Source organism: Dermacentor variabilis, chromosome 8 (genome assembly GCF_050947875.1).
Source record: "Dermacentor variabilis isolate Ectoservices chromosome 8, ASM5094787v1, whole genome shotgun sequence".
Taxonomy (NCBI): Eukaryota; Metazoa; Arthropoda; class Arachnida; order Ixodida; family Ixodidae; genus Dermacentor; species Dermacentor variabilis.
Window position 1 is genome coordinate 134,624,295 of NC_134575.1, and position 27,716 is coordinate 134,652,010.

The following is a 27,716-nucleotide window of genomic DNA, read 5'->3' on the forward strand; positions in this document are numbered from 1 at the left end:
GTGATCGAGAACTTCACCAGTGATTTTAAGGTATCCGGCTTCGTAATACTGGGAAAATCAGCGAAGATTTCTCCGTACAGCGAACCGGATGCGAAAATTCGAAGCCTGGTTGGCGAATCGTTGCAGAGTACGTCGTTGATAGAGAGGGGAGTTCTGAGATAGATGAGGAGATGTGCATGCATGCCTACCACAAGGTTGCAGAAACTCAGGAAGTTAGTGCCTAGAACAGCTTGCGAGATATCAGCGACCATGAAAAATCAGCGAACCGTAAAGCACATTCCAAGGTTAAGAGTAAAGGACCGTTTTCCGCATGTGGGGATGGTTGAGGTGTTTGACGCTTGGAGCGGACAAGTCTGTTCGTTGCGATGGCGATATGCACAAGAGGCCCGTATTATGCTAACCGGGGATATGGTGTCGACAAGGAAGCAAGCGCTACTGATTTTTATAGAATCGTAGAATAGGCTGCATCTCCTTCAACCAGTACCACTTGGCGCCGTTAGGGGCCGGTCTCAGCATTTGGCGACCAGTAGCACAAACGGATGCACTTGCGAAGATACGCGGTGGCATACGCCACCGCGGTGGCACCAGCACGGTGGCATACGCGGTGGCACCAGCACACAACCCAAGGCACGCTGTCACGTGGAGCGTCGGATGATTGAAACTGCGAAGACCGCGGGGGTACTGCAGTGCGACTTCGGGACTGGAAACTCGACGAGTAAGTCATCGAGACATTTGAGAAGGGCGTCTGACGGCCCTCTATTTTCGCGAGCGTAGGGGCTGAGGCAGTAGCCGGAGACGGAGTAGTAACGGCGCTGAGGCTAGGGGCCCTCGAATAGTCTGCAACTTGGTCAAGCTAGTTCAGCGAGCTTGTCTAATGGCGCGTCACCAGCAGCTGCGAGAACTCGGACCATGTTCTGCGGCAGGCGCTGGAGGAACAACTCACGCAGCAGCTTGTCCTGTTGAAAGGCGGAGCCTCCGCCAAGAAGCTGGCGCATGCGTCGAAGGAGCAGTGAAGGGTGGCTGTTACCGATCTCTGTAGCTGTGAGGAGCTACTGGAGTTAGCTATTCTCCTAGTCTGAGTTGCGCGACACGATAGCCGCTGTCAACGTGTCGAAGGCCTCGCAAGTCCTCGGTGACCTGCGGAGCTAACGAGGACACCAGATGTAAGAACTTAGTTTGTCGACTGATATAATGCCTGAGACTGAAGTACACCTCTACCTGCAGGAGACAGGTGATGCGGCTTTTGTCAAAATAGTAGCAGGTTGATAGCACCGCCGGGTCGCACGAGCTCCTGGGCGGCGTCACCGGCAGGATGAGTGGAAGAGCCGGCAGGATCTATGCCTGAGGGTGAGAGCTGCGTGTTCTCTACAGGTTCACCAAGTCTGTCGAAGCTAATGCGAGGAATACCCAGCTTAGGCAGTGTTAGGTTCTTAACTTTTATTTTTATTTTTATGTCGCAGTGCGAGGCCGGGAGCTAACTTCCTCCTCCTTGATGGCCCCGCAGGGGCGTCTGCGTCAGCAGGCGTTTGGTGTGTTGCGACACCACGTACCCGAGCACACGAGGGTTGGACCCTCCCGCGTGTAGCCGTGCGCGGCTTAGCCGTGTCTGGGGAAATGGGGATCCTGGGGGTTGAGCCGAAGCTGGGTGTTTGGACCTTTAAGGCCCCCCGGCGGAGGCAACACACCTCTTCGGCCTCGGCTTCACATAGACGGCACCCCCGGACTGACCCACCCGGGGGAAATCGGTAGTTGCCTTTTCCTGTCTCTCTCTCCCTCTAATCTTCGTCTTTCTCATACTTTTCATCTTTCCTGTCTTCTCATAGCTTCCGCTTACTTCCAATTTTTCCAGGCAGCAAGGGTTAACCTTGTGTGAATAACCAACCTAGGTTATCTCATATTTGGTTATAGTGACAACGTAAAGCTGGCGTTTGCAGGACCTGTTTTTACAGTCCCTGTAACGTCCCCTTGTAGGGCTCCATGGTGGGTGGCTGGCGTTGTTGCCGAAAATTCAATTCCTTTATGGCTAGCTCCTTCCCTCCGCTTCCTGATCGCCCTCACAAAAGAGGGCGCACCGATGAAGTTTTCCAGTTCCTTGGACGACAAAGACAGAACTTCCCACGTTACCATGTGATCCACTCAGAAAAATCAGAAAAACAAGTACGAAACATTTCCCCTTTTCTAGTTTCAAAGTCCTTAACTGATGTCCTTGGTCCAGGCTACAAGGTATCAAGGCTGGCAAGTGGTGATCTCCTGCTAGAGCTCCATGATCAGAAACAGTACGATAAGTTGCCCAGTCTAGTATCATTCGGAGATGTTCCATTAACAGTGACTCCACACCGCACGCTCAACACCACCCGCGGCGTTGTCTCGGATGACGATTTGCTCCAGCTGACAGAGGCTGAGCTCCTGGAGGGCTTCAGTGATCAGAATGTTGTCAATGTGAGAAGAATTAAGATAAGAAGGGATGGAAAAGAAATTCAAACAAAGCACCTAATACTCACATTCGGTTCAAGTATTCTGCCCGAGTCTGTAGAGGCCGGGTACATAAAGCTCCGTGTCAGACCATATGTGCCAAATCCCCTAAGATGCTTCAAATGCCAGCGTTTTGGACACAGCTCGCAGAGCTGCCGAGGCCGCCAAACATGCGCCAAATGCAGTGCCCTTGAACACGCCACTGAAGCTTGTGCGAACACTCTCCACTGTGTAAACTGTGATGGGGAGCACGCCGCGTACTCGCGGTCGTGCCCATCGTGGAAAAAAGAAAAGGAAATTGTAACAATAAAAGTAAAGGAAAATATAAGTTTCAAGGAGGCACGTAGGCGGGTATCGTACCTGCCCAGGAAAACGTTTGCCGATGTGGCGCGTCAGGGGGCGGCGTCACAACGGCCTCCGGCGGCTGTCCGACCCACAGTCAGTGAGTCGACAGTTACGCCATCTGCCCCCATGGTGGTTGCAGCTAGGGCTCCTCCGCCAACCGAGCAGACGGAGCCATCGACCCCGAAGGTGGGCGCAGCCGAGGCTGCCCCAACTTCCGAGGCCCCCTCCAGCGCTGGCAACGGCCAGCGCAGCCAAATCCCTCAGGGAGCCCCATCGACCTCCGGGCTGGTGGGCGCAGGGGTCTTGCCCTCGAAGGCGGGACTCCCTCTGAAAACCTCTCGCTCGCAAGAGCGCCTGTCCGGCGTCTCACAGGAGGCAATGGACACTACACCTGTCCCCAAGGCGCACCAAACGCCTAAGGAGCGTCGAGACTCGCTCGAACGCTTCAAAAAGAACAAAACACCTATTACAGGGCCTCGAAAGGGCTCTGTAATGTAAGACATCTCTTCCATTTCCGTAAACACAGCACCTATATTTCTTTAAATATGGGTACACAAATCATTCAATGGAATGTCAGAGGTCTTCTTAGGAATCTTGATGATGTGCACGAACTCATCCATACACACAATCCAAAAGTGCTGTGTTTACAGGAAACACACTTAAAATCAATATACACAAACTTTCTTCGACAATATGTTACGTTTCGGAAAGATCGCGATGATGCTTTCGCATCATCGGGCGGTGTTGCAATTATAATTCAAAAAAGTGTAGCCTGTCAACGTTTACAGCTACGAACGCCCCTTGAAGCAGTGGCGGTTCGAGCTGTTCTTTTAAATAAACTCGTCACCATTTGCTCGCTTTATGTACCCCCACACTTCAAATTAAACAAGCATGAATTTCAGTCATTTATAGACGAATTGCCAGAACCTTATGTTGTTCTTGGCGATTTCAATGCGCACAGCTCCCTGTGGGGCGACTCTCGTACAGACGCGCGAGGTCGTCTTGTTGAACAGTTCCTCTTTTCTTCCGGTGCGTGCTTGCTGAATAAAAAGGAACCCACATATTACTCTCTAGCAAACATAACATTTTCTTCAATAGATCTTAGTATAGTTTCCCCGTCTATACTGCTCGAACTTGAATGTGAAGTTACGAAGAATCCTTACGGGAGCGACCACTTTCCCATACTGATAAGAACATCTAAAGAAAACGAATATCCTCCGCAAGCTCCTAGGTGGAAGGTAGACACAGCAGACTGGGCGAAATTTCGAACTCTCACTAACATCTCATGGGCCGACATGTCTTCTCTAGAAATTGATGCTGCTGTAGAGTATCTAACATCATTCATAATAGATGCCGCATCAAAATGCATATCCGAAGTGAGTGGTCTGGCATGCAAACGACGTGTACCGTGGTGGAACAGCGAATGTAGGATCGCCCGTAAGAATCAGAACAAGGCGTGGGCGTCGCTACGCGCTTCTCCCACTGCAGAGAATCTTATAAACTTTAAAAAAATAAAGTCCCAAGGCAGGCGAACCCGCCGACAGGCCAGAAGAGAAAGCTGGCACAAGTTTTTATCGAGTATTAACTCGTTTAGGGATGAGGCCAAAGCCTGGAACAGAGTTAATAGGATTAAAGGGCGGCAAACACATTCACTCCCCCTGGTAAACACACAGGGCGATACACTACAAGACCAGGCAGACTCACTTGGGGAGTATTTTGAGAATGTGTCAAGTTCATCAAATTATTCACAATCCTTCCTCAAATACAAACAAATAGAAGAACGTAAGCCTTTCAACAGAAAATGTCGTCAAAATCAACCATACAACCGTCCTTTTAGTATTGCAGAGTTCAGAGCTGCCTTGAGCGCATGCAAGAGCTCTGCACCGGGATCTGACAGAATCATGTATGAAATGCTGAAAAACTTACACAATGACACGCAAGTTACACTACTTACACTTTTCAACACTATCTGGGACGCAGGGTACCTTCCGACTGCATGGAAAGAAGCCATTGTGGTCCCTGTTTTAAAACAAGGCAAAGATCCTTCCTCAGTGGCAAGCTACCGCCCGATAGCGCTCACAAGTTGCATGTGTAAGGTATTTGAAAAAATGATAAATCGGCGCCTCATCCATTTCCTTGAACAGAACAACATACTTGATCCTTATCAGTGTGGCTTCAGGGAAGGGCGCTCCACAACTGATCACCTTGTACGTATAGAAGCAAACATCCGTGACGCATTTGTACACAAACAGTTTTTCCTATCCGTATTCCTCGATATGGAGAAGGCATACGACACAACGTGGCGATACGGAATCTTAAGAGACCTGTCAGAAATGGGCATTCATGGTAATATCCTAAACCTCATAGAAAGCTATTTGTCCAATCGCACATTCCGTGTAAAAGTCGGCAATGTACTGTCACGTCCTTTTACACAAGAAACTGGTGTACCCCAGGGAGGCGTCCTTAGCTGCACGCTCTTTATAGTGAAGATGAACACGCTCCGTGCTTCATTACCTCCGGCCATTTTTTACTCTATCTATGTGGACGACATTCAAATAGCTTTTAAATCCTGTAACCTCGCAGTGTGCGAGAGACAGGTACAGCATGGTTTAAACAAAGTATCAAAATGGGCAGAGAAAAACGGATTTAAAATCAATCCTCACAAAAGTTCTTGTGTACTTTTTAAACGAAAGAGAGGCCTGGTCCCGGATCCTTGCTTAGAACTGTGTGGACAACAAATTCCTATCAACAAAGAGCACAAATTCCTAGGTATTATACTTGACGATAGACTCACTTTCATTCCACACATCAAATATCTCAAAGAAAAATGTCTAAAAACAATGAACTTAATAAAACTTCTATCCAAGACTACGTGGGGAAGTGACAGAAAGTGTCTAATGAATCTCTACAAGAGCCTAATACGGTCACGATTGGATTATGGGGCCGTAGTGTATAACTCTGCCGCCCCGAGCGCGCTAAGGATGCTGGATCCTGTCCATCATCTAGGTATCCGCCTAGCCACTGGTGCTTTCAGAACAAGCCCGATCGAAAGCCTATATGCCGAATCGAATGAGTGGCCGCTCCGCTTACAGAGATCATACGTCAGCTTTACTTATTTCCTTAAAGTGCATTCCATTCCTGAACACCCATGTCTTAATACCATTACCGATATGACGTATGCTACACTTTTCCGCAACCGTCCGTCTATAAGACAGCCTTTCTCGCTGCGTGTGAAGGAGCTTAGCGATGAAATGCATGTCCCACTCCTGGAGCACCGCTTAATGCGCCCAACCAAGCTATTACCTCCTTGGGACTGGCAGGTCACAGAATGTGACGTATCCTTTCTAAAAGTTTCAAAGCATGCTCCAGATGTGGAAATTCGAATGCATTTCCTAGAACTTCAGTACAAACACTCGTGCACAGAGTTCTACACAGACGCTTCCAAGTCACATGCCGGAGTATCTTATGCAGCCGTCGGTCCTGCTTTTTCGGAATGCGATGTACTACATCCAGAAACAAGTATCTTTACGGCAGAGGCCTACGCTATATGGTCGGCTGTAAAGCATATAAAGAAAGCAAAACTCCAAAAAGCCGTAATATATACAGACTCCCTAAGTGTGGTGAAGGCCTTAATGTCACCCTACAAACATAAAAATCCTGTAGTTACTGAGGTCTATTCCGACATATGCAAAACTTATCTATCTAACCAGCAAATCATCATATGCTGGGTACCCGGCCACAGGGGAATCGAAGGTAACGTCTTGGCAGACCAGATGGCTACGTCAATTGCACTCCCTGCTGTTAATAATACTGACTTGGTGCCTCTCACAGATCTGAAACCTTACATACGAAAGAAACTGCGAAACCACTGGCAACGCATGTGGGACGCAGAGATAAATAATAAACTGCACGTTATAAAGCCGCAGTTAGGTTTTTGGCCCTCCCCAACAAAATCTCGGCGAACAGATGTCCTATTCTGTCGCCTCAGAATAGGACACACATTTGGCACCCATAATTATCTGCTTACTGGAAGTGAACCTCCAATCTGTGGTAGATGCGGTGAGGTGCTAACTGTCCTCCACGTGCTCCTGGAGTGTCGGGAAGCCGAAACGGAGTGAAAGAAACATTTTCCGCTTGCTTACAAACATCACATCCCTCTACACCCGGTTATGTTTCTTGGTAAGGAACCGCTTTTTGACAACAAGACAGTCCTGAGCTTCTTAAATGATGTCGTACTACACGTTATATGCCCAAGAAATTCGTAGAGCATCCTCGCTCCAGAGGATGCCGCTGCGATAGCAGTTTTGCCTAGCACATGCCTCCAGGCTCTTGTTTTTTCAAGGGCTCTAAGGAGGCAGTAGTGCTCGAGCATATCTTATAACCTTAGATATTTTTACGCATCGTAACATTGTATTTAAATGTATCTTAATGTTCATAGTACACGTCATAAGTCATCGCCATAATCTTATTATACAGATTTTACGCGCTTTAGCGCGACCGTTTTTAAGGCCCCTCTACAGCCACGTCACACCAACTTCATCGAACTCATAATTTCACTGCAAGCCCATTAACACGGACATGGCGCTCTTTGGCCATACTTGGCCCTTGCGCCACAAAACATCAAACATTCATTCATTCATTCCTCCTTGATGGGCGCTGGACGCGGAGTGAGTTGTGGCTTGCGGCCCGGGCCCGAAGCAAGGGGCGATACGGTGTCATTCTTTACTTGAGCCAAATACAGTGGCATATTACAAGAACATGCCCTCAAAATCCTCAGGCCTGCTTTTTGCGAAGACGAAGTGTTGGAGGTGCGTTTTTATCATCACCGCAAGTTGCCTACAATGTGTAACAGTTTCGGTGGCGGTACATAGCGAACATGGTAGATATAGCGAATTACTTTGGTGGCGTCGTTGACGCTTCAAACCTGATGTACAGTTGACTGATACTAAAATCGGTTAACTTTTATGTACGCTACAAAAACAAAGAATCGTTGCCCCAGTATCAGCCATCTGCCACTGCTCTTTGGATGCTCAAGCAGAGACCAGATACAGCTCTATAGGGACAGAGGTTAGGTCCACTACAACAATGTGCGAGTCAGTGAGCGAGAGACCTGAGAATTGTTCGGACCGTTGGTATGTAGTAGCAGAAGCAGCTCTTTTTTATTTTTCTTCCCTTTTCTCTTACCTCGCAGCTTGCAGTACGAGGCACAAGACGCAAGCGCTGGAGTGGGTCATATATAACAGGCTGCCGAGAAAGATGACGATGGCTGCTAGAGAGCTCCCCCTGCTTTTAGAAGAAGAGTGGTGGCACAGTGGCATCTAACACCCATCCCTTGGCGCCAGGCGATCGAACAGATCCGTCGTTTCAGTGATTGTAAATCGTTAAGTGCGGATTACGGAGGCGAGTTCGCTAGGTAGGCTGGTTTTAATCAATTTATCGCCAAGACTTCTTCGCGTCAGTTAAGGTCAATGGTAACAGTTTCTTCTATCCGCTTGAGGCCCCTAAAAAACCGTCATAGGAAGGCAAAAGAGATTATCGGATGCCTTCACGCCGTGCGACAGTGTGGCTCGCTGTAGATATGTCTTTGCTGACCAAATCATTACTTGAGGATGCAACCCTACTAGGGCAGGGACGCAAGTACGAAAAGAGGAAGCGGAACTGCTTAACGTAGCTGTCTGGATTGTGCATGGCAACAGTAGCTGGTGAGAAAAATTCAAGGGGTGACCACAGCGTTGTCCATAGACCAGCTCCGCAGCTGTACAGCTGAGATCTTTCTCAAAAGAGGGGCGCACGCATAGCAGGAAGAGAGGTACCTCCTTAGCCCAATATGAGCGAGCCTGGCGGCCATGAAGGCGGCGTTAAGTTCACGATGGAGGCGTTCAACCATTCCATTTGCCAATGGGTGATAGGCGGTAGCACGAATATGACAAGCGCCAAGCACGAAGCAGGCAAGGAGTTGGCGGAAGGGATCTTTAGAATTGTCGGCCGCGATAGGCCACAACAACCGTAGGGCATCCAAAGCGCGAGGTCTAGTCACTAACAAACACGGAAGCCACTGTAAATTCGAATATGCCAGTGAACTTAAATGCTTCAGGCCAGCGGATATAACGATCTGCACGAGTATGAAGCAAGCAACTCGGTTTGGCGGTAGCGGGCAAAGTGTCAATGTGAGTGTGATCGAAGCCGGCATCAGGTAGACGAAACTTCATATGTCGTGTCGCATCGAAGAATTGACAGTGAAGGCATAGGAAGCACAGGAAGTCCACTGCGCGGTGGGTGGAGCAAGCCGAAAAACGTAGGTGCTCTTTCTCGCCCTGGCAGATAGCAGGTAGCAAGAGCCCTCCAGCCCGCCAAAAATGACCATCACACGGAAATGCGCCGTGCTGTTAGTGGAACCACCCGAGAAAAACAGAGGTGCACTTACAGACCATAAGTAGCCAGAACCGTCCAGCCTGAGGGAAATGAACGCGTGGTGCAAGTGCACCATTTGCTGGGTGGGACAACTTAAGAAAAATAAAGGTGCTCTGACTGGCTCTGGCGCACCGCTGGTAGTAAGAACCGTCCAGCCCAAAAAAAAAGAGCGTCGGGCGGAAGTCCACCACACGGTGGGTGGAGAAACAGGAAAAGGTCAAATGAGCTCTGACAGACCACAGGTTACCAGAACCATCCAGCCCGAGAGAAACGAGCGCGTGGTTGAAGTGTGTCGTGCCCTGGGTGAAGCAACTCAAGAAAAATCGAAGGTGCTATGGGAGACAAAAACTAGCCAGAACCGCCCAGCCCGAGAGAAACGAATGCACAGCGGAAGTCTGCGGCGCACTTGTTTGAGCAAATCGAGAAAACCAAAGGTACTCTGGATGCCTCGGCCAGACCGCGGGCAGCCAGAACCGTCAAGCCCGAGAAAAAGGACACGCGTGCGGAAGTCTTCCGCGTAGAGAGTAGAGACACTCATGAAGAACAACGGAACTATGACAGACCACCTGTAATCAAAACCGCCAAGCCGAGAGGAACGAACGAGCGGCAGAAGTGCGCCGCACTGTTGGCCGCGCAAACTGTAAAAAACCAAGGTGCTCTTTGTGGCACTAGCGGACCGCGTGTAGAAAGAACCGTCCAGCCCGACAAAAATAACTATGGGCCGGAGGACTCCCGCGCACAGGGTACAGACACCCGAGAAAAACAAAGGCGCTCTGACAGACTAGAGGTTGCCGGAGCCGTTAAGGTCAAGAGAAAGGGACGCGCAGAGAAAGTTCACCTCACGGTGGGGGGAGCAAGGCGGAAAAAATAAGTTGCTTTTTTCTGGCTCTGGCAGACCGCGGGTAGCAAGAACCGTCCAGCCTAAGACAAACGGGCGTGGGACGAAAGTCAACCGCACATTGGGTACATCAACGCGCGAAAAACAAAGATGCTGAGCCAGACTACAGGTAGCCAGAACCGTCCAGACTGAGAGAACAAGCGCGCATTGGAATTATCCGTGCGTTGGGTGAAGCAAGTGAAGAAAAAGAGAAGTGCTCCGGGAGACCACAGAAAAATATACCCGAACAGCGCGAGAGAAACAAAGCCGCAGTGGAAGTACGCCGTGCGGTGGGAGGACCAACTCAAGAAAAACAATGTTACTCGCCTGCCTCTGGCAGATCGCGGGTAGCAAGAACCGCGCAGGCCGTGAAAAATGATCGTGAGGTGTAAGTCCGCGGCCCGGTGGGTGGAGCAACCAGGAAAAGACGCAGTTGCTCTTTCTGATTCTGGCAGGCCGCAGGCAGCCAGTACCGTCACGCGCGGGAAAAACTATCGCGGGGCGGAAGTATGCTGCACGGTGGGTGAAGCAACCAGGAAAAGACGCAGTTGCTCTTTCTGATTCTGGCAGACCGCAGGCAGCCAGAACCGTCAAGCCCGCTAAAAACTATCGCGGGGCGGATGTATGCAGCACGGTGGGTGGAGCAACCAGGAAAAGACGCAGGTGCTCTTTCTGATTCTGGCAGACCGCAGGCAGCCAGAACCGTCAAGCCTGGGAAGAACTACCATAGGGCGAAAATCCGCCACACAATGGGTGGAGCAACCCTAAAATAACGAAGGTGCTTTTTCTCGCTAGGCAGACCGCGGGCAGTAAAAACCGCCCAGGCCGTCCAGGAATGAACGAGCGGCGGAAGTGCGCCATACTCTGTGTGGAGCAAACCATAAAAAATCAAGGTGCTCTTTGTGGATCTCGCAAACCCCGTGTTGCATGTACCGTCCAGCCCAACAAAAACGACAGTGAGGCGGAAGTGCGTCGGTGGTGAATGGAGCAATGAGGAAAAAACAAAGGCCTCGGGGTGGCTCTGGCAGCTGGTGGGTAGCCAGAAGTGTAAATTCTCATCTGTGTAGTACTTCAGGAACGAGCCGTTGTGATTTCCGTTTGGCTTGTAAATATGAATTTACTTTTCTTTAAGAAAATGTGTATCATATGCTCGTAAACACCCCTAATAACAGCGAATCTCTTGAATTTTTTTGAATGCTTACACTAGGTAGTTGTGCAGTTGTACATTAAAGCGGCTCTCGAAGAGTCTTCTAGTGATATAATAACCTCATTACTGAAGGGCTGGGTTTAACACATCTCATGCCGCAAACTTTGTTCTAATCCTTTCACTATAAGTGTAATTACCAGGGCCGATACCGGACTCTCTTTTCGCCTGCGCTTGCTAGGTGGAAGCTACACTGCGGAAAAGCCTAGGGAGCAAAGCCCAGGCCGGAAGTTGAGTTTCGCGGCGGCGGAAAAGCTCGTCGAAACAACCCATGGTGGCCTTGGTTGTCTATGTACACAGCAAGCCGCTGTTATTTCCGAGGCCATGCGCAGCTGACACAGCTAGGCACAGTTTAAAGATGAAATTATCTTCCTGTCTTTTTGAAGATAAGCAATGATGTATTACTACAAGTGCTCTTACGCAGACAATAGCTTTCGGCGGCCACCGGCGTTCGATGACGATGCATGACGCTGCTGCGGAACATAGAGTAAGCGATATTTCGTTAAATTTTTAGCGGAGATTGTAAATTCCTCGGTACATACAATTAACTGCAATTTGTGTCGCATGTTTACATAAGCTTCCAGGACAACTCGGCAAACTTGCATTACTGCAATAGAGAAGTGTTTCAAGGACCACTGAAAAATACTTTCCAAGCCTATTTAATGGCTTTAGTTCCTCATTTTGCTCAACAGATTCTAGTTCAAAACTTTTGTTTCAGAGGACGGTACAAAGTTGCCCGTAGCCTCATCTTTTCTATCATCGTCAGCTTATTTTGATGCCCACAAACAGGACAAATGCAAGTCCTAGCAATTTTTATTTCGTCTTGCTGTGCACTAGGACGTTCCTTGTAGTCATCAAGTAGCCAAGTGAAGTGCTGTCATTTTCAATTACCATTAGGCTTGCGATTATTTAGCTCACAATTGCCCACGGTCCAACAATCTACTGACAAATAGTTATGAAACATTTGTAAGAAGGCTATTCGTATGCACCGTTCTGGTCCTCAGTCGTTTGTAGGCTCATGCCAATACCGAATCTCTTGCGCCCCTAGGAACTGCTTTTAAATGTAAGGTTCATACATACTGAACAAAAGAAAATAGATATGCACTGCCTAAACAGCTTACCTTCTTTACAAACTCCTCTTTACCATGTTGGTTCGTTTTGTTGGATTGTGCCACTTCTGAAAAAAATTATGTGAAACGTACTTTGCACATAACGGCTTTGCAGAAAAAGGAACTCTGGAAAGAATACTCTGCACAATATGCTCCAATACTCCGAGTACCTGTGATTCTGGCACTTTTGCTCGCACATGACACACGAAACTATCCACTCATAACTGCGGTTAGTACAGACATCAAAGTAGATATCGAATAGTCTAGGCGGTGCTAAAGTCCCTAGATTTTCTGCTTTTTTTTTAGGTAGCGACATCGAATTCCGTCGGCCGCCATGTTCTTGCTAACCTGCAGAAGCAGCGTATTCGCGTAGTTAGCATCCGCTCGTCAACGACCGCTTCTCTATTGCATGGGTCAAATATAAGTTTTGGCATGGGCCAGACAATCAAATATGAACCCAAAGGCGGCTTAGTACTGCAGTGTTGAGGGCGAAAGCGAAGTATGTAGCCGTATTTGTGAACCGTACTTAACGATGGTGTCCATTCTCAATTCATCTTTACGACGACACCTTCCGCGTTGGGTTGCTCTCGCGAAATACAACGCCTGCCACGTTTATGCGGTCACGCACAGCTGAGAATACTTCGCACAAGGAAAAAAAAAAGATAAACGCGCACAGAAACGCTCCATGCTCACTATAGTGCGCCGTCAGCCCGGCCTGAAGTTTTCTCGCAATAGCATGCAAGTGACTACACGGGGAACAGCGTTAAGATGAACGTGGCTGCCGTAATGAGCCCCGCCCAATGAGATTCGTCGGTGGTGCTTCGAATATTTTCGCTACTTAAAGGGACACTAAAGCGAAGCAACAAGTCAGTTTAGACTAATGAAGCGCTGTTTGAGAACCCTGCAGGCAGTCATATCAAAAATATAGTTTGATTATTAGATGAGAAAATGAAGGTCCAAGTATCAGTATTTGAATTTCGCGCCGAAACCGCAGCGCTGGTACGTCAGCGTGACGTCAGGGATCCCAAAGTATGTTTTTGTAGTTGGGCCGCGTTGGCTGAATAAAGGTTCTCGAAACTTGCCACGTTTAATATACGGTTCTTTTAGAACACAATGTAGTTAATCTGTACTTCTATATACAATTAGTAGGCCCTAGAAGATGCCATCAAAATCCAAGACGTCAGTGCCCTCAGGTGCGGGAATTTAAGTAGGCGTCGCCACCCGTATTTCGTTCTTGCCCTTTTTCTGGCTTACCAAACGTCTTATCGTTGTAATAGTGGTGTTTTTGGTGTTGTAGAACGGTAATTTGCTGATGCAGAAGAAATCATTTCTCACTTTAGTGTCCCTTTAAACAAAGGCAGAACATATCTAGGAGCATTAGGCGGTACAAGCGCTCTCAGTGCAAACGTGTAGCCCCTTCCTCAGCCCTTTGGTAGGCATATTACTTTTCATAAGGCTTATTTTACAAAGTCTCTTATAATATTTAATACCTAAAGTGACTGACAACTGGTCACAATGTGTTGTGAGACGATGATGGAAATGAAATGACTAGGAGTAGAGTGATAAAATCGATCACGATATTCGCTATTCAAGAAGGACATGTACCTTGGCAATCTAAATCTCAGAAAGCAGTATGTGGCTCTAACTGGCACTGAACACCGCCGTGTTACTAAGAATGTAGCAGATGACATTACTCTACGTAAGTGGGCTGTTATTAACTACCGCATACATACTGTTCAATATTGTCATTTATATAATATTAGACGTTGACGCTTTTTTCTATCCGTATTATGAAGTAAGGAATGCAACAGATCCAACATACCCTGTTAAGAATTAGTCAGCTATTCCACTCTGTGAAGGAGGCTTATCAGTGCAGCTGTGCAGCACATCACAAAGACGTGACACAGGATTTTGAACAAAGGTACGAACGAAATTATTCTTACGATCGGTGGTCATCAAGACGAAAGCTACACACATACATTTATTTTAACAACGAAGATGTTTACCTCTGCCGTCGAAGGAAATTTGGGTGTCGTTCGCATGGTAAGCAAAAAACACCCCATACGTGTCCCGATCGCGGAGATAGTGCACCTCTGCCGTGGGTCAGGCCGACCCACGGCAGAGGTGCAGTTCGTCATTAAGGGGCCCACATACTGGTCGCTGGTCGTCCTTCTTCACAGAGTGGAAGGCCACTGAGCTTTTATACATCCGCGTTCATTCGTGGCATACATTCGCTATATACATTCGTGTTATCATTTTGCAATATACTGAGGTGAACAATTTGATACTGAAATCACCGCACTGACTGGCAGTGAGTGAATGCTATTAGCGCCTTCGCAAAATGAGGGGCACTATGGGAACGCTAGCATGATGCGTGGCATCAGAGCCAGCTATGGAAGAAGATGACGACGAAGGTGCAAGTGATATATTCAGGTAAAGAATTTCCGACAGATATTACCACACCCACTCGCAGTGGGCCAGTGCCGTCCGCGCCTTTGTTACAATGTACTAGAATATAAGGGTACCTTCGCTGTGGGAGAAGCACTATGGAAACGCAGGAATGATGAGCGACTACGGATCCAGTTGTGGAAGAAGACGAAGACGACGAACGCGCGAGCAATGGGACCAGTCATGGCTGATGGTGGTACTTTTCGCTCCATAGATTCGTTGAGGGATGCTAAAAAAATTGGCTTGGTTGAAAGCGGTTAGAACAAGTTTGTGTAGCTGGTTTTGCTTGTTTTGGCAATGGACACAGACGCTGCTCGGCGCCTCAGCAACTACCACTTCTAAAATTTCACCGCAGGACAGCACACAGACGCTGCTTGCCACTTCCTTACTTGTTTTAAATCCTTTATTGACAATAAAAAGAGAGGTGGAGCCCTTAAGAATGGGTGGAGTCCCTATTCGAGGACCCCATTCGTACCAGCCGCCAGCTTAGCCTTCCCGAACAAGGCCCTTTGGGCCTAAAGGTGCGACCAACCAAGCAGCGCTGCCTCCCACTTCTCTCAGGTTGGGTTAGAGTTGGAGGGAAGAGCTCAGTTAAGCAAGCAAGCCGAAACCATACAGTAGGTGTCAGCCACCTCCTCACTGTATCGGCACTTGCCACTGAAGGAAGAATCGAAATGTTTCGTGTTTTCCGTTCCCAATGAAGTATTAGTTAAAATTCGGATCAAGCTCCGTTGATTAGCCTTAACCAGCCCCTTAGGATATTGGGGATGCCTATCCTTCTAATAGGTCGTGATGCCTTTGAATGTAAGAAGACAGCTACCTTCTGGTTCCAGGTACACAGGACGTAATTGGGACGCCTGGTGGATGAGTGCTCGTGCCCCCGTGTTCGCGGCTTCATTCCCTATTAGGCCCTAGTGACACTTAGTGCATGCGAGGCAACGGGGGTAGGATAAGTTCCTTCGTTGCTATATTTCTGCAAGGGTCATTCCGCTTGCGGAGTGACGCAACCAACTTCATAATTTCGACCACGGCTGCTCGATGCAAAATCACCGGGTGCGGCCGGCTGCGTCGCGCCTGAACCGCATGTCAGGCATATTTCTCCATGCGCCCGTTGCGGCGCAACTGCTTGGGGACGGCTGCTGATAGAGAGCGCCTTCACAGCTGTGTCGACACGCTCGAGCCCCACTCCAATCGAAACGCAAATTATGCCTTTTACATTTGGAAATTGCAAATAAAATCTCTATGTAATCATTAGAAGTGCTGATTACGCCACCAACGCCAGCAGATTGTCCCAGGGGTGGAAATCTGTTCTAGGATACGCTTTAACACTATCCGTGACGGTTGGCTGTACGATGCACGACCGGGTAACGCACTTCCATCGAGAGGTTCTGCCTTTAAGCAATATATCAGTACTTTTATTCACTTCTAGTGAGGATGTACGCAAAGTAACAACTTTACACGGGGAGAACTTGTACCGAGTTTCCTAAGTAATGCAAACTTAAACGAATTGAAAGCGCTTATTATTGCAAGTAATCATCAGTACATTGTTTCTCATCAAGACGAAGCATATTGAGTGATGCTGGAGCTTATCGAAGTAGTGCGCCCTTTTTAACGAAGTTTAACTTTTCCTCTTTCTTGCCAGTGTTCCTGACAAGTATGACCCACCCACGACTACTGGATGCAAAAGCAATGTGCTTTTGACTCGCCCAACAGCACCTCCCCCTCTCCATTTTGCTTGGCATCTAAATCACCTCAGGCCCTGCAAAAAATCAAATTCTGGCTACATGCCCTGATGTCCATAATTATGTCACTAATTGAAACAAACAATTCAATACAGGTGAAGTTGTCGGAAATGTACAAGTGCAGCTGCAGCCAAGAAAAGGGCAAGAAATGGTCAAGACATTAAGGTCGCAAATTTTAGGCTCAATTTTAAACAAGATTTGAGTCCACTGTAAACAAAAACATTCATTGCTTTTCTTCACAAGTTCGTACAATGTACCCAGCCAGAAAAGCTACTGCGGCTAGTTCAAGTTCTGTTTTTGCATGAAATCATAACGTTAGACATTCTGTGGTGCTGTGGATATTTTCAGGACACGGCCAGTGCTGCAGTCGGAAGCAGAAGCCTAAGCTTCGTGTTCTTTCTATAGTCATTTTCTGCAAAGTACAGGGAACATACCAGAGACCTGTCGCTCGATTCCCCCTTGCTTTCTTTTCCCGACACTCCTTGGCGAGAGATATTCTTCAGCCACGCTTCTCGACGCTCCAAACCGCAGCGGAACTTGTGATATTTCACAGTCGGGTCCTTTTTGGCATTTGTGTCGCAGAGTGGCACACCACTGTGCATGTGGCATCGTGCCACAGGACCGAGGCTGGTTACGGTGCACACGCACACCGAAGAGCCTTCACAAAGCACAGCAAGCACAGGCAAACTTGCTCACACACACGCACGCGAAAAAGCACGAGATGAATGCATACAGCACGAGGCAAACATGTTCTGACGCAAGAACAAAGGGCCACTTAGCCCCGGCATGAAGTCGCGAAAGTATCCCCGAGCAGTGTCGCCCTCACCAAGACAAGCGGTGGCAACTGCGAGATCGGTCGAGACGCGCCCGCCTATTGTCCGCGGCGCGACGTAGCTGGCCACGCCTTGTTTTTTTATTTCGACATGCCCCACGCGAGTCGGCTATGATATATTGAGATTCGGGATCAGAGAAAGCTAAGGTAATAGCTACTTCTGCTTACTGATTGATTGATGTTTTAGGTTTATTAGCGCAAGGGCCAGGTATGGCCAAATAGCGGTATGCTAGTGTTAATGATATCGCAGTGGTCTGATGGGTTTTGTGAATTTTTTGTGACGTGTCTGTAAAGGGGCTTAAAAGAGTTGGTGTAGATTTCATCAAATCTACGCGTAATAAAATTATGGCACTGATTAATGACGTGTACTATGAACACTAAAATGCATTGGGAAAGAATTAGGCAATCTACACAATATGCTAGATGTTAAAATTGCCTAGAGCACTACTGCCTCGCTAGCGCTCTTGAAACACAAGGGCCTAGAGACATGTGCTATACGAAACAACTATCACATCGGCATCCTCTGAATAGAAGAGGCGCTACGAACGTATGGGGCTAATAACGCTTAACACAACATCTTTCAAGAAATCTAGGACTGTGTTGGTGTCAAAGAGCGGTTCTGCGCCGAGTAACATTACACGATGAAGGGGGATGTGCTGCCGGTATGCTAAGGGTAAATGTTTCTTTGTCTCAGATTTGCCTTCCCGAGACGCCAGGAGGAGGCGGAGGACGGTCAGCCTCTCCCCGCATCCACCACAGGTTGGAGGCTCATTTCCATTGAGTAAAAACTTATGGGTGCCAAATGTGTGTCCTATTCTTACACGACACATTAGGACATCTGTTCGGCGTGATTTCGTTGCAGAAGGCCAGAAACCTGATTGTGGCTTTACTGCGTGCAGCTTATTATTTGTTTCCACATCCCAGAAACTTTGCCAGTAGTTTAGCAGTTTCGTTCGTAAGAAGAAGAGCTTCATATCTGTGGCAGGGACTGCAGCGGTAGGATTAACAACATGCGATGCAATAGACGTGGCCATCTGGTCCGCTGGAACGTTACCCTCAATGCCCTTATGGCGAGACACCCAGGATATAATCACATGCTGGTTGGATATATACGGTTTACACAGGACGGAGTAGAGTTCATTAATTAGTGGATTTTTGTGCTTATGAAATGACATCAAGGCCTTCACAACACTTAGGGAGTCCGTATATATAACAGATTTTTTGAGTTTTGATTTCATTATATGTTTCACAGCCGCCAATAGTGCGTAGGCCTCAGCCATAAAGATGCTTGTTTCCGAATGCAGTACATCGGATTCCTAGAAGGATGGACCGACGGCTGCATAGGACACCCCGTCGTCAGACTTCGATGCGTCTGTGTAGCACTCCGTGAGTGCTTGCACTGGAGTTCCAGGAAATGCATTGGGATTTCAATCTCTGAAGCGTGCTGTGTGACTTGTAGGAATGATATATCACATTGCATTAGCTGCCACTCCCAAGGAGGTAGCAGCTTAGCTTTAGGCATTAAGCGATGTTTGAGGAGTGGGACATCCATTTGAACGCTAAGCTCCGTCACACACAGTGAAAAGGGCTGTCTTACAGATGGATGATTACGAAAGAGGGTAGCTTATCTCATATCGTTAACGGTATTAAAACGCGGATGTTGAGAATTAGAGTGAACGTTGAGAATATATGTTTGGCTGGTGTATGTTCTCTGCAGATGGAGTGAATTTGATTCTACATATGAACGTTCAATTGGACTTGTTCTGAAAGCGCCAGTGGCCAGTCGGATCCCTGGATGGTGGACAGGATCTGGTATTTTTAGCGCGCTCGGGGCTGCAGAATGGTAGATCACGGCACCATAGTCCAATCGTGATCGAATCAGGCTCTTGTAAAGGTTCGTTAGACACTTCCTGTCGCTGCCCTACGTTGTGTGGGACAAAACTTTCAGTAAATTCATCGTTTTTCAGCATTTCACCTTGAGACGCTTTATGTGTGGAATAAAAGATAGTTTGGAATCAAGTACGATACCTCAGAACATGCGCTCTTTGTTCACAGGTGTTAGCTGACCATACATTTCGATATTGGTATCTGCGATAAACCCTTTGTTTCGCGTTAAAAGCACACAGGAACTCTTGTTGGGGTTCGCTTTATATCCGTTTGCGTCTGCCCTTTTGACAACTTCGTTCAAGCTCTGTTGTACTTGCCTCTCACACGCCGCAATGTTGCAACAATTGAAACCTTTTTGTATGTTATCTACGTAAACAGAATAAAAAATGGTTGGCGGCAATGAAGCACCAATCGTGCTCATCTTCACGATAAAGAGCGTGCAGCTATGCATGCCTCCTTGGGCTTCACCCGCTTCTGGTATAAAAGGTCGCGACAATACATTGCCGATTTTCACACGGCAAGTACATTTGGAGAAGTAACTTTCTAGTACGCTTAGCATATTTCCACGAATGCCCATTGCCGACAAGTCTCGCAAGATCCTGTATCGCCACGTTGTGTAATAGGCTTTCTCCATATCAAGGAATATCGATAAGAACTGTTTACGTACAAATGCATCACACATATGTCCTTCGATGCGCACAAGATGATCAGTCGTGGACTGCGCTTCTCTGAAGCCACACGATAGGGATCAAGCATATTGTTCAGTTCAAGGAAATGTATGATGCTACAATTAATCATTTTTCTTTCAGATTGCTTACTGAGACATTTGTGAGAGCTATCGCGCGATAACTTGCCGCCAAGGAGGGTTCTTTACCCAGCATCAAGACGGGAATAATGATAGCTTCCTTCGATGAGAAAGGGAGGTATCCTGCAGCCCAGATTGAGTTAAAAACTGCCAGAATTGTCATCTGTGTGTCTCTGTAAGTTTATAATTATGGCTTACATGACTCTATCAGTTCCTGAAGCAGAGCTTCTGCGTGTGCTCAATGCAGCTGTAAGCTCGGCAATATTAAAAGGACGGTGTTATGGTTCATCCGGACGGCATTTACGATCCAGTGCGTTAAATTCAGCTAATTGTTCGTATTTCAGAAATGATTGTGTGTAATTTCTGGAGCTTGATACATGTTCGAAGTGTTCCCCCATAGCATTGGCCTGGTCTTTCAAGGTAGTCGCTTGGTCGTCCACTAAGGGCAAAGGGTGAATTTGTTGGCCGTTTAGCTTTCTTACGCCATTCCGTGCTTTAGAATCTTGGGTGTAGGAAGGGATGATCGAGAGAAACCTCTCCTAGCTAGCCCTCCTTGCCTGTCTCAGCGTGCGCCTTCCATGCCATTTTGCCAGTTTAAATTCTATGACGCTCTTTGCAGTCGGGGAGCGACGCATCAAAAACCCCACGCTTTGGTATTTTTCGTGCCAGTCAGCACTGTTCATTCCTCCAGGGGACCCGTCTATTACAACATAAGAGTCCTTGTATTCGTGGAATGAATTTTTCTGCGTCGTCGAGTATAAAACAAGTACGCTACTGCTTCATCTGTGCTAAAATTGGTGATAACATGTCGTGATAAGTAAGTAGATTCCCTAAAAGGACTTCATTCGGCAGAGGCTATTTTCCACCGGGGGGTATGTGGGGACATTCATGTTGACGTATAGAGTATAACACTACAGGGAAGTGCCCACTTTCATAGGGATTTTTGATTGCATGCCATTGCAAGTCGTCGAAAATTGAAGCAGCGCCCGTCGACAGGTCTATTGGTGAATATTAATTATGGTGAATATTATAATATGTTGGTTCCTTCTTGTTGAAGAGCCACGAACCGCAGTTTACAAGAAAAATTTTAATGAACGACCTCTCGTGTCACATCACGAGTCTCCCCACATAGTGTGGGCATTAAAATCGCCTACGAGTATGTAGGGTCCAGAAGCTGATAAAATAGGCTATAAAAATCAAATTTGCCGAGATGGCAATTAGGGTGTATGTATATGCAACGCACAGTGATCAATTTACTAAAAAGAATTGCCCAAATTGACACTGCCTCAAGGGGCGTCTGGAGGGCCACATGATGACAAGCTGCAGACTTGTCCGCAACTTTAGCTACACCGCCAGACGGGGTGTTCGCCACGTTCCGGTCTGCACGATAGATGGTGTACTGACAAAGAAAGTTTGTGTAGATTTAAAATGTGTCTCCTGAACGCACACCACCTTTGGGTTATGTTTGTGTAAAAGTTCTTTAATGTCATCGAGGTTGTGGATGAGACCTCTAACATTCCAGTGTATTATTTGTGTACCCATATTATTCGCGCTTTTATGCTGTGTGTCAAGAGGCGTCAAGTTGGAGAAATGACATACGGAGCCTTTTCAGGCCACGTGATGCGGGTTTTGTCTTTCTTAGGGGGGGGGGGGTCTCGAGATGCACGCCACTCCCGATGCGCTGGCGGTGCCGTCTGGCTCGGGGTTCTGTCCATCGATTCTTGAGAACTGCTGGACTTCTGCTCACACGAGCGGGGTGTTTTGACCGCAGGCCTTGCCTCCAAAAGCAAAGCCTTGGAGGCCACCAACCCAGAGGTCGATGGGCCGTCCTTTAGGGACGGCGCAGCAGCGCTGGCTTCTATCGCCAAGGGGCTGGTGGTACGACCGCGACCACACTCTTTCTGGGTCGGGCCGGTACGGAGTCTGCAGCGACGTTGCCCCCTTGAGCGCCGCATCACCATGCCTTGAGGCATGGAAAAATAAAACACGTTTCCGCGCTTCTTGAAATGAGATATTCTCATTGATTTTCGCTGTCATTATGTCTTTTTCTTTTTTTCATGTGAAGCAAGTGCAAGAGTATGCTGCGCGTCCAACGTCACAGTTGGGACAGCGAAGTGTGCCACTACAGTTGTCGAATTTTGCCACATTTTGCACAGGTCATTCGGCCACGGCAGCTTTATGAACCATGGACATATCTCTGACACTTGAAGCATCTTCATGGATTTGGGATGTAAGGTCTGGCTCAAATTTCGGTATATCCCGTTTGTAAGGTTTCTGTTAGCACGCTCGATGGAAAGGTGAGGGTGAGATGCTTAGTTGGAATATTTTGGTTGCCTCGCTTGATCTTTATTCTTTGCACTTGAATCACCTTGTGTTCTTTCCAGCCCTCCAGGACCTCTTCCTCGCTCAGGCTCATGAGATCTTCATCACAGATGACTCCTTTCCATGTATTCAGTGATCGATGGGGGCGAACAGTGATTGCCACATTACGGAATGCTAAGAGATTGGAAAGTTTGCCATGCCGTTGAGTTTCGCGGACCTCAAGAAGGTCGCCACTGCTGATTTTTGTCACTTTGTGGCCTGCACCTAGTGTGTCGGTAAGACATTTAGCTACGATGAAAGGTGAAATAATTCTGACTGACGTTTAGGGATCTTGACTGTGTATCACATGGAAGCGGGGAAAAGTTTCGCTGCACTGGCTGTATAGCTGGAAAGTTTCTTCGGTGCGCCCTCTTTTGATAGAGGATGATCTGAAAGAGGGGGGACTGACGTCTTAGACATGTAGAATTCATTTATTTTGGCAGCTACGCCCGCCACCCACCACCGAGCCCAACAAGGGGACGCCCCGAGTCAGGGAGGAAACGCAGATGCCCGGTTTACGTGGCTACTATAACCAAATATAATATATCCAAGGTTGTACACATACACCAGCAACCCTTTCCGCGTAGAAATTTGGAAGTGAGAAGTGATGAGAAGACAGGAAATAAAAGACAGCGAGAGAGAAAGCAAAAGATTGAATGGAGGGACAGGAAAAAGCGACTGCCGATTTCCTCCAAGTGGGTCAATCTGGAGGTGCAGTCTATGTAAAGCAGAGGCCGAAGAGGTGTGTTGCCTCCGCCGGGGGGCCTTGAATGTCCTAACACCCAGCATCGGCGAAGCCCCCAGGATCCCCCTTTCTCCACTCACGGCTAAGCCACGCTGGGCTACAAGCGGGAGGGTCCAACCCTCGTGTGCTCGGGTACGTGGTTTCGGAACACACCAAACGCCTGCTGACGCAGACGCCTCTGCGGGGGCTAGCTACTGCTTATGTTCAGGCCGGGGCCTTGAAAGTGAGCCCATCTACTTGCTTTTCCTCGTGGATAAATGCTGCCGTATGCCATCCCCCGCGGAATCCATGTAGAAGACTCCGTGCTTGTGTCGTTGGAAGGCCTGGCGACGACCACTGTGGGTTTCTGTATCCATTTTTGTGGGGAGGGGTTGAACTCTCACGCGCCGTCGTCTCCAGAGTTTGAGCATTCGGACCCGCTCCTGAATATGAATGTCGTGTTTGAAGTGCAGCCGGTGCAGCAAATGCCGTCCTGCAATCATCTGCGCTAGACGTGTGTATTGGCTGGTAAGTTGGGCTTCCTCGCGCTCCTGAAAGATGTTCCCCACTCCCAAAGCGAGAAGTCTCGCGTTAGAAGTTGCTACAGCAAAGTCAAGGGCTATCCTCATCACTCTACGGAGGATAGCTTCGACATTGTCTTCATCAGGCTTCCGCAGATGGTCGTAGGGAACACAGTATAGAATTCGGCTGATTACGAAAGCTTGCGCTGGCATAGCGTCCCTGCTTCGTAATCCCCCTCTCTTGTTGGACACACACCGGAGTGGTCCCCAACCTTGCTGAGCTTTTCTAGCGTTGTGTCGACTCTTCTTTGTGAATAAAGCATCCGAGAATGCTGATCTCTATCTCCCTGTGTATGGGGCCACTAGCCAGAGAAGGATTTGTGTAGTATCCTTAGGCGGGGATCTAAGGTGCATAATTTTTAATTTGTGTGGTGCTCATTAGGACCAACAGTAGTGTGCATATGGATCCACTACGTGAGCGGCTGCGGGCAGGCTTCCCTCCATAATGCCACCTGGTGTTTTGAGCCACCGTTGCTTGCCCAGCAAAAACGGCGAAGAAGACGACGAAGTCAAGGATCACGCACCAGCTGGAGAACCGCCCTTCTTGTGTCGGACATTTTCGTGTCTGGCTGCTGATACCACTGCTTACTCTTGTCTTAGCGCGTGACAAACTGGTGGAGGTGCTGGGTAGTGATCCCAGTACCTCTCGATCCATGCTTCCCTCGATTTCTTAGATGAGGTTATCCTCAGCATATAGCGCTTGCCACATGCCTTCAGTACCGTTTTGGAGGGCCGGGCGATGCACCATTGCAAGGTAAAAGACGAAGTCTGGCAAGAAATCCTTGACGTATTTGAATGTGCTAGTGCCAATGTAGGTTCCACTGAGGTGGACTAACATAGTGCTGCTTGTCGAAAGCACCCTTTTATCTGAGGCCAGGACAACCGTGTCGTTTTGAGGGTGCTCCGTTGGTTGTAGTAAGCCATGACTGAGTTGTAATAATATGTCTTGCGCCGACTTCTGTGGGTAAAAGCTCAACATTGGTGTCTTCAAAAGTGTTACAATATTCCAAATATAAGGAAAGCCTACCTCTCATCACCGCCTCCAATAGATCGATTTCACATGATGTAGGCGAGATAGGTCTCAGGTTGTCCGTATTAATTTCCTTTCCTGCTTCAGGAATGAAAGTGACAAGGGATGTTTTTCAATCGAGGGCGACGGGAGTCTCCCCTTTGTAGATCGCATTATTGTAGTCAAGATGGGCTTAATACGCACGATGCGGGAGGTTGGCCAGCACTTTCACTGGGACTTCGTCTCGACCGAGCACCGTACCTCTCTTCATGTTGGCTAAGGCTGCCTTGAGGTCATAGAGTTGGAACGGCTATTCCATCTCTGGATTATCTCTGCCTGCATAGAGATATTCCTGACTTCAAAGCTCCTGTTTGGTGCAGACACTTGTCCCTTAAGGTGTCTACCAGTTGTTTTGTTGTGCCTTAGAAATTGTGTAAAATACGTTCTAAGTGTTTGTGTTACTCACCGCGACTAAGCGGGATTGTTCAAGCTGCTGAAGAGCTTCCATGTATCCTTTCCCGACATCTGTCGGGCTACCGTGTTGCATCTATCTATTCAGTTCGAATCAATTAATTGAGAAGCATACTCGGCAGCCTGCTGGGTCAGATCTGTAACATGTCTTTTCACCGTACTGTTGTGTTTTTGTCGTTTTCAACTTTTCGCAAGACTGCGGCGAGCGTCCCAGATATGATGTAAACGATCCTGTACTGATAGGCAGCCCTCCGCAGTGTATATGCATGTCTCGTGTTTCTTGAGTGTCGTCATGACATTTTAAGCCCACGAACTGTACCCATCTTCAAGAAGACTCGTCTGCGGCAGGGACTTATGGAAAGCAGTCGAGTCTGGGTATTTGGACTGAGTTAGTGGCCTCTTAGGGGCTGGGTATGAGTCAAAGTGTAAAGGCTTCAGTGATTGCTTCCTAGCGTATTTTTGGTGTTGTAATACTCAAATTTTTGTATGTATTTGGAAAGCTTGAGATCGGCAAAAGTGCCCCTAGTCACGGGCCTTCCTATATGTGTTGGTTGAGCTGGGTCGGTTTGCAGGGTTATGCGTAGCGTAGTGAGGAGCTCCACTTACTTCCTATCACGCACCTCCTTCTTCTTGTTGCCCCACAACTTACTGGGAGCATTGAACCTGCCCACAATGAGTAGGGGTATTGACCCGTTATTTAAGATCATGGCTGAAGATGTCCGCAAAAGTAATGTGTTTAGCTTTGGCGCACACTATATGGTTACGATATGTAGCTGAGGGTCCCAGCATCACCGGGGTAACAATGTGACCGTGGGGCACGAATAGACTGTCTGTAGGTCGAGGTCTACCTCTTGTGCCGTGTACACTTTGTGTGCGAGGATGCAAGTAGATAGCTCCCGCGAAAATGTATTGTACTCAGAAATTTTTGCTGAGGCCCCAGGTTCCTGCAGAGCCACGATGGATCCTAGAAATTGCGATGTTTATTAGTAGAGACGAAGATTAGTGCACTCAGCAGGATGCTTGAACGCCCTACAATTCCGCTGTGCGATTGACGGTTGTTCCTGTCTCGACTTAGCTCGCCTCTGTCTAGTTCGCTGCGCCATCATTAGCACTAATAGAAGCTTGATGACTCAGCACTGCCTGAAGGGCAGTAACGAATGGTACGTATTCAGTATTATCCTCACCAATACTGCAGCAAACTTTCGAGAGCCGGCCCACCTCCTTTGAAGGTCCAGGACACTTAATGAATTTGAGACAGCCTAAATTCAGGACTTGATATTTTGGGATTGAATTTGCTGAATGAGCGTATTGACCAGCTGTTACATTTGAGCTTGCATGTTCTGAGCAACCATTGTTTGCAGCAGTGTCATCTCGTTGTCGACACTTTTCTTGAAGGCCGTCATGCGACTTTGCAAGTTACTAATCATGGGGCCCTACATCACCGCTTCCATGTCCGAGCACAATGAGGCCAAGTCGTCGCCACTATCTAGAATTCCTGGAAAAGGCAGCTTGGCCCAACGGTTTTTGAGTGTAATGAGTTTCTGTTCCAGCTGTTTATTCCGAGTTTTGAGAAAGGCTATTTTCTTCTAAAACTCGAGTTGTAGGGCTAATGGAGGGGCGGATAAGTGGCGGAGGCGTCCCCCACTCATATACTCATGTTGGATACTGTGAACGCGTTTTATTGCCAAGGAGTGGTAAGTCCCCTTTCTGGAAAGCTGGCAGCTTGGAACTTTCCTCAGATGTCTTCCTATTCTTATTTTTCCTAGATGACCGCTTCTTACCGGTAGCAGGCCTGGTCGTCTGCCGTGACTTGCCCGATGACACACCTTTGCCGCAAGGACTGCTCGTCTTGTTGCTGGGTGCCCTCTGGGCTATGAAGCCGGCAGAATTTTCCCTTGCAGTCTTCGGAACCGGTGAAATGGGCCTCCCCACAGATCATGCACGAAGGGGTACACTCGTGCTCAGCTAGAGCCTGCTCAGAGGCACCTCCTCTCTGGGCACAATAGCCACACCTTCCCACATCCGAATGCGTGCAATAGTCCATCCGGTGATCGATGGTTCCATAGCGGTAGCTGGCTGGAACGGTCCTCTTATATCCCCTAGCAACTGTGCATTCACAGTTGTAGTGTACGTAGCAGGGCACTCTCCGACCCACAAAAGTGAGCACCCCCCCCCCGTTAGATTTTCCAAGCTTTCGCACCAAGGCCAGCTCACCCTCGCGTCACATCACCTTGCTCTTAAATGGTGTCATTGTCTTATCCGCCCCTACGGTGATCACGCCTGGGCGCAATTCTCCGTTGAGTTTGACAAAGCCCAGGGAGGAACGGAGCCAGATCCTACGTTGAGGCTGAAATCATGACCCAACATATTTGCTGCCTCCACGTGCTGCGTCCCGTAGACAAACAAGTTTTGCTTCCATACTGGCCAAACGTTGAGGG

General features: G+C 48.1%; 1 protein-coding gene across 2 annotated transcripts in view; it reads right to left on the reverse strand.

Annotated features, from left to right (window-relative positions):
• LOC142591291 (uncharacterized) overlaps window positions 1–27,716 on the reverse strand; it is a 250,753-nt gene that overhangs the window by 186,234 nt on the left and 36,803 nt on the right. Inside the window, exon 3 of one of the 2 annotated variants that reach the window (XM_075703620.1) lies at window positions 12,431–12,486. The exons of the other annotated variant lie outside the window; for it this stretch is intronic. Within the exon in view, the coding sequence (XP_075559735.1) occupies window positions 12,431–12,486 (56 nt within the window). The remainder of the gene's footprint in view (window positions 1–12,430; window positions 12,487–27,716) is intronic. 2 annotated transcript variants of the gene reach the window in all.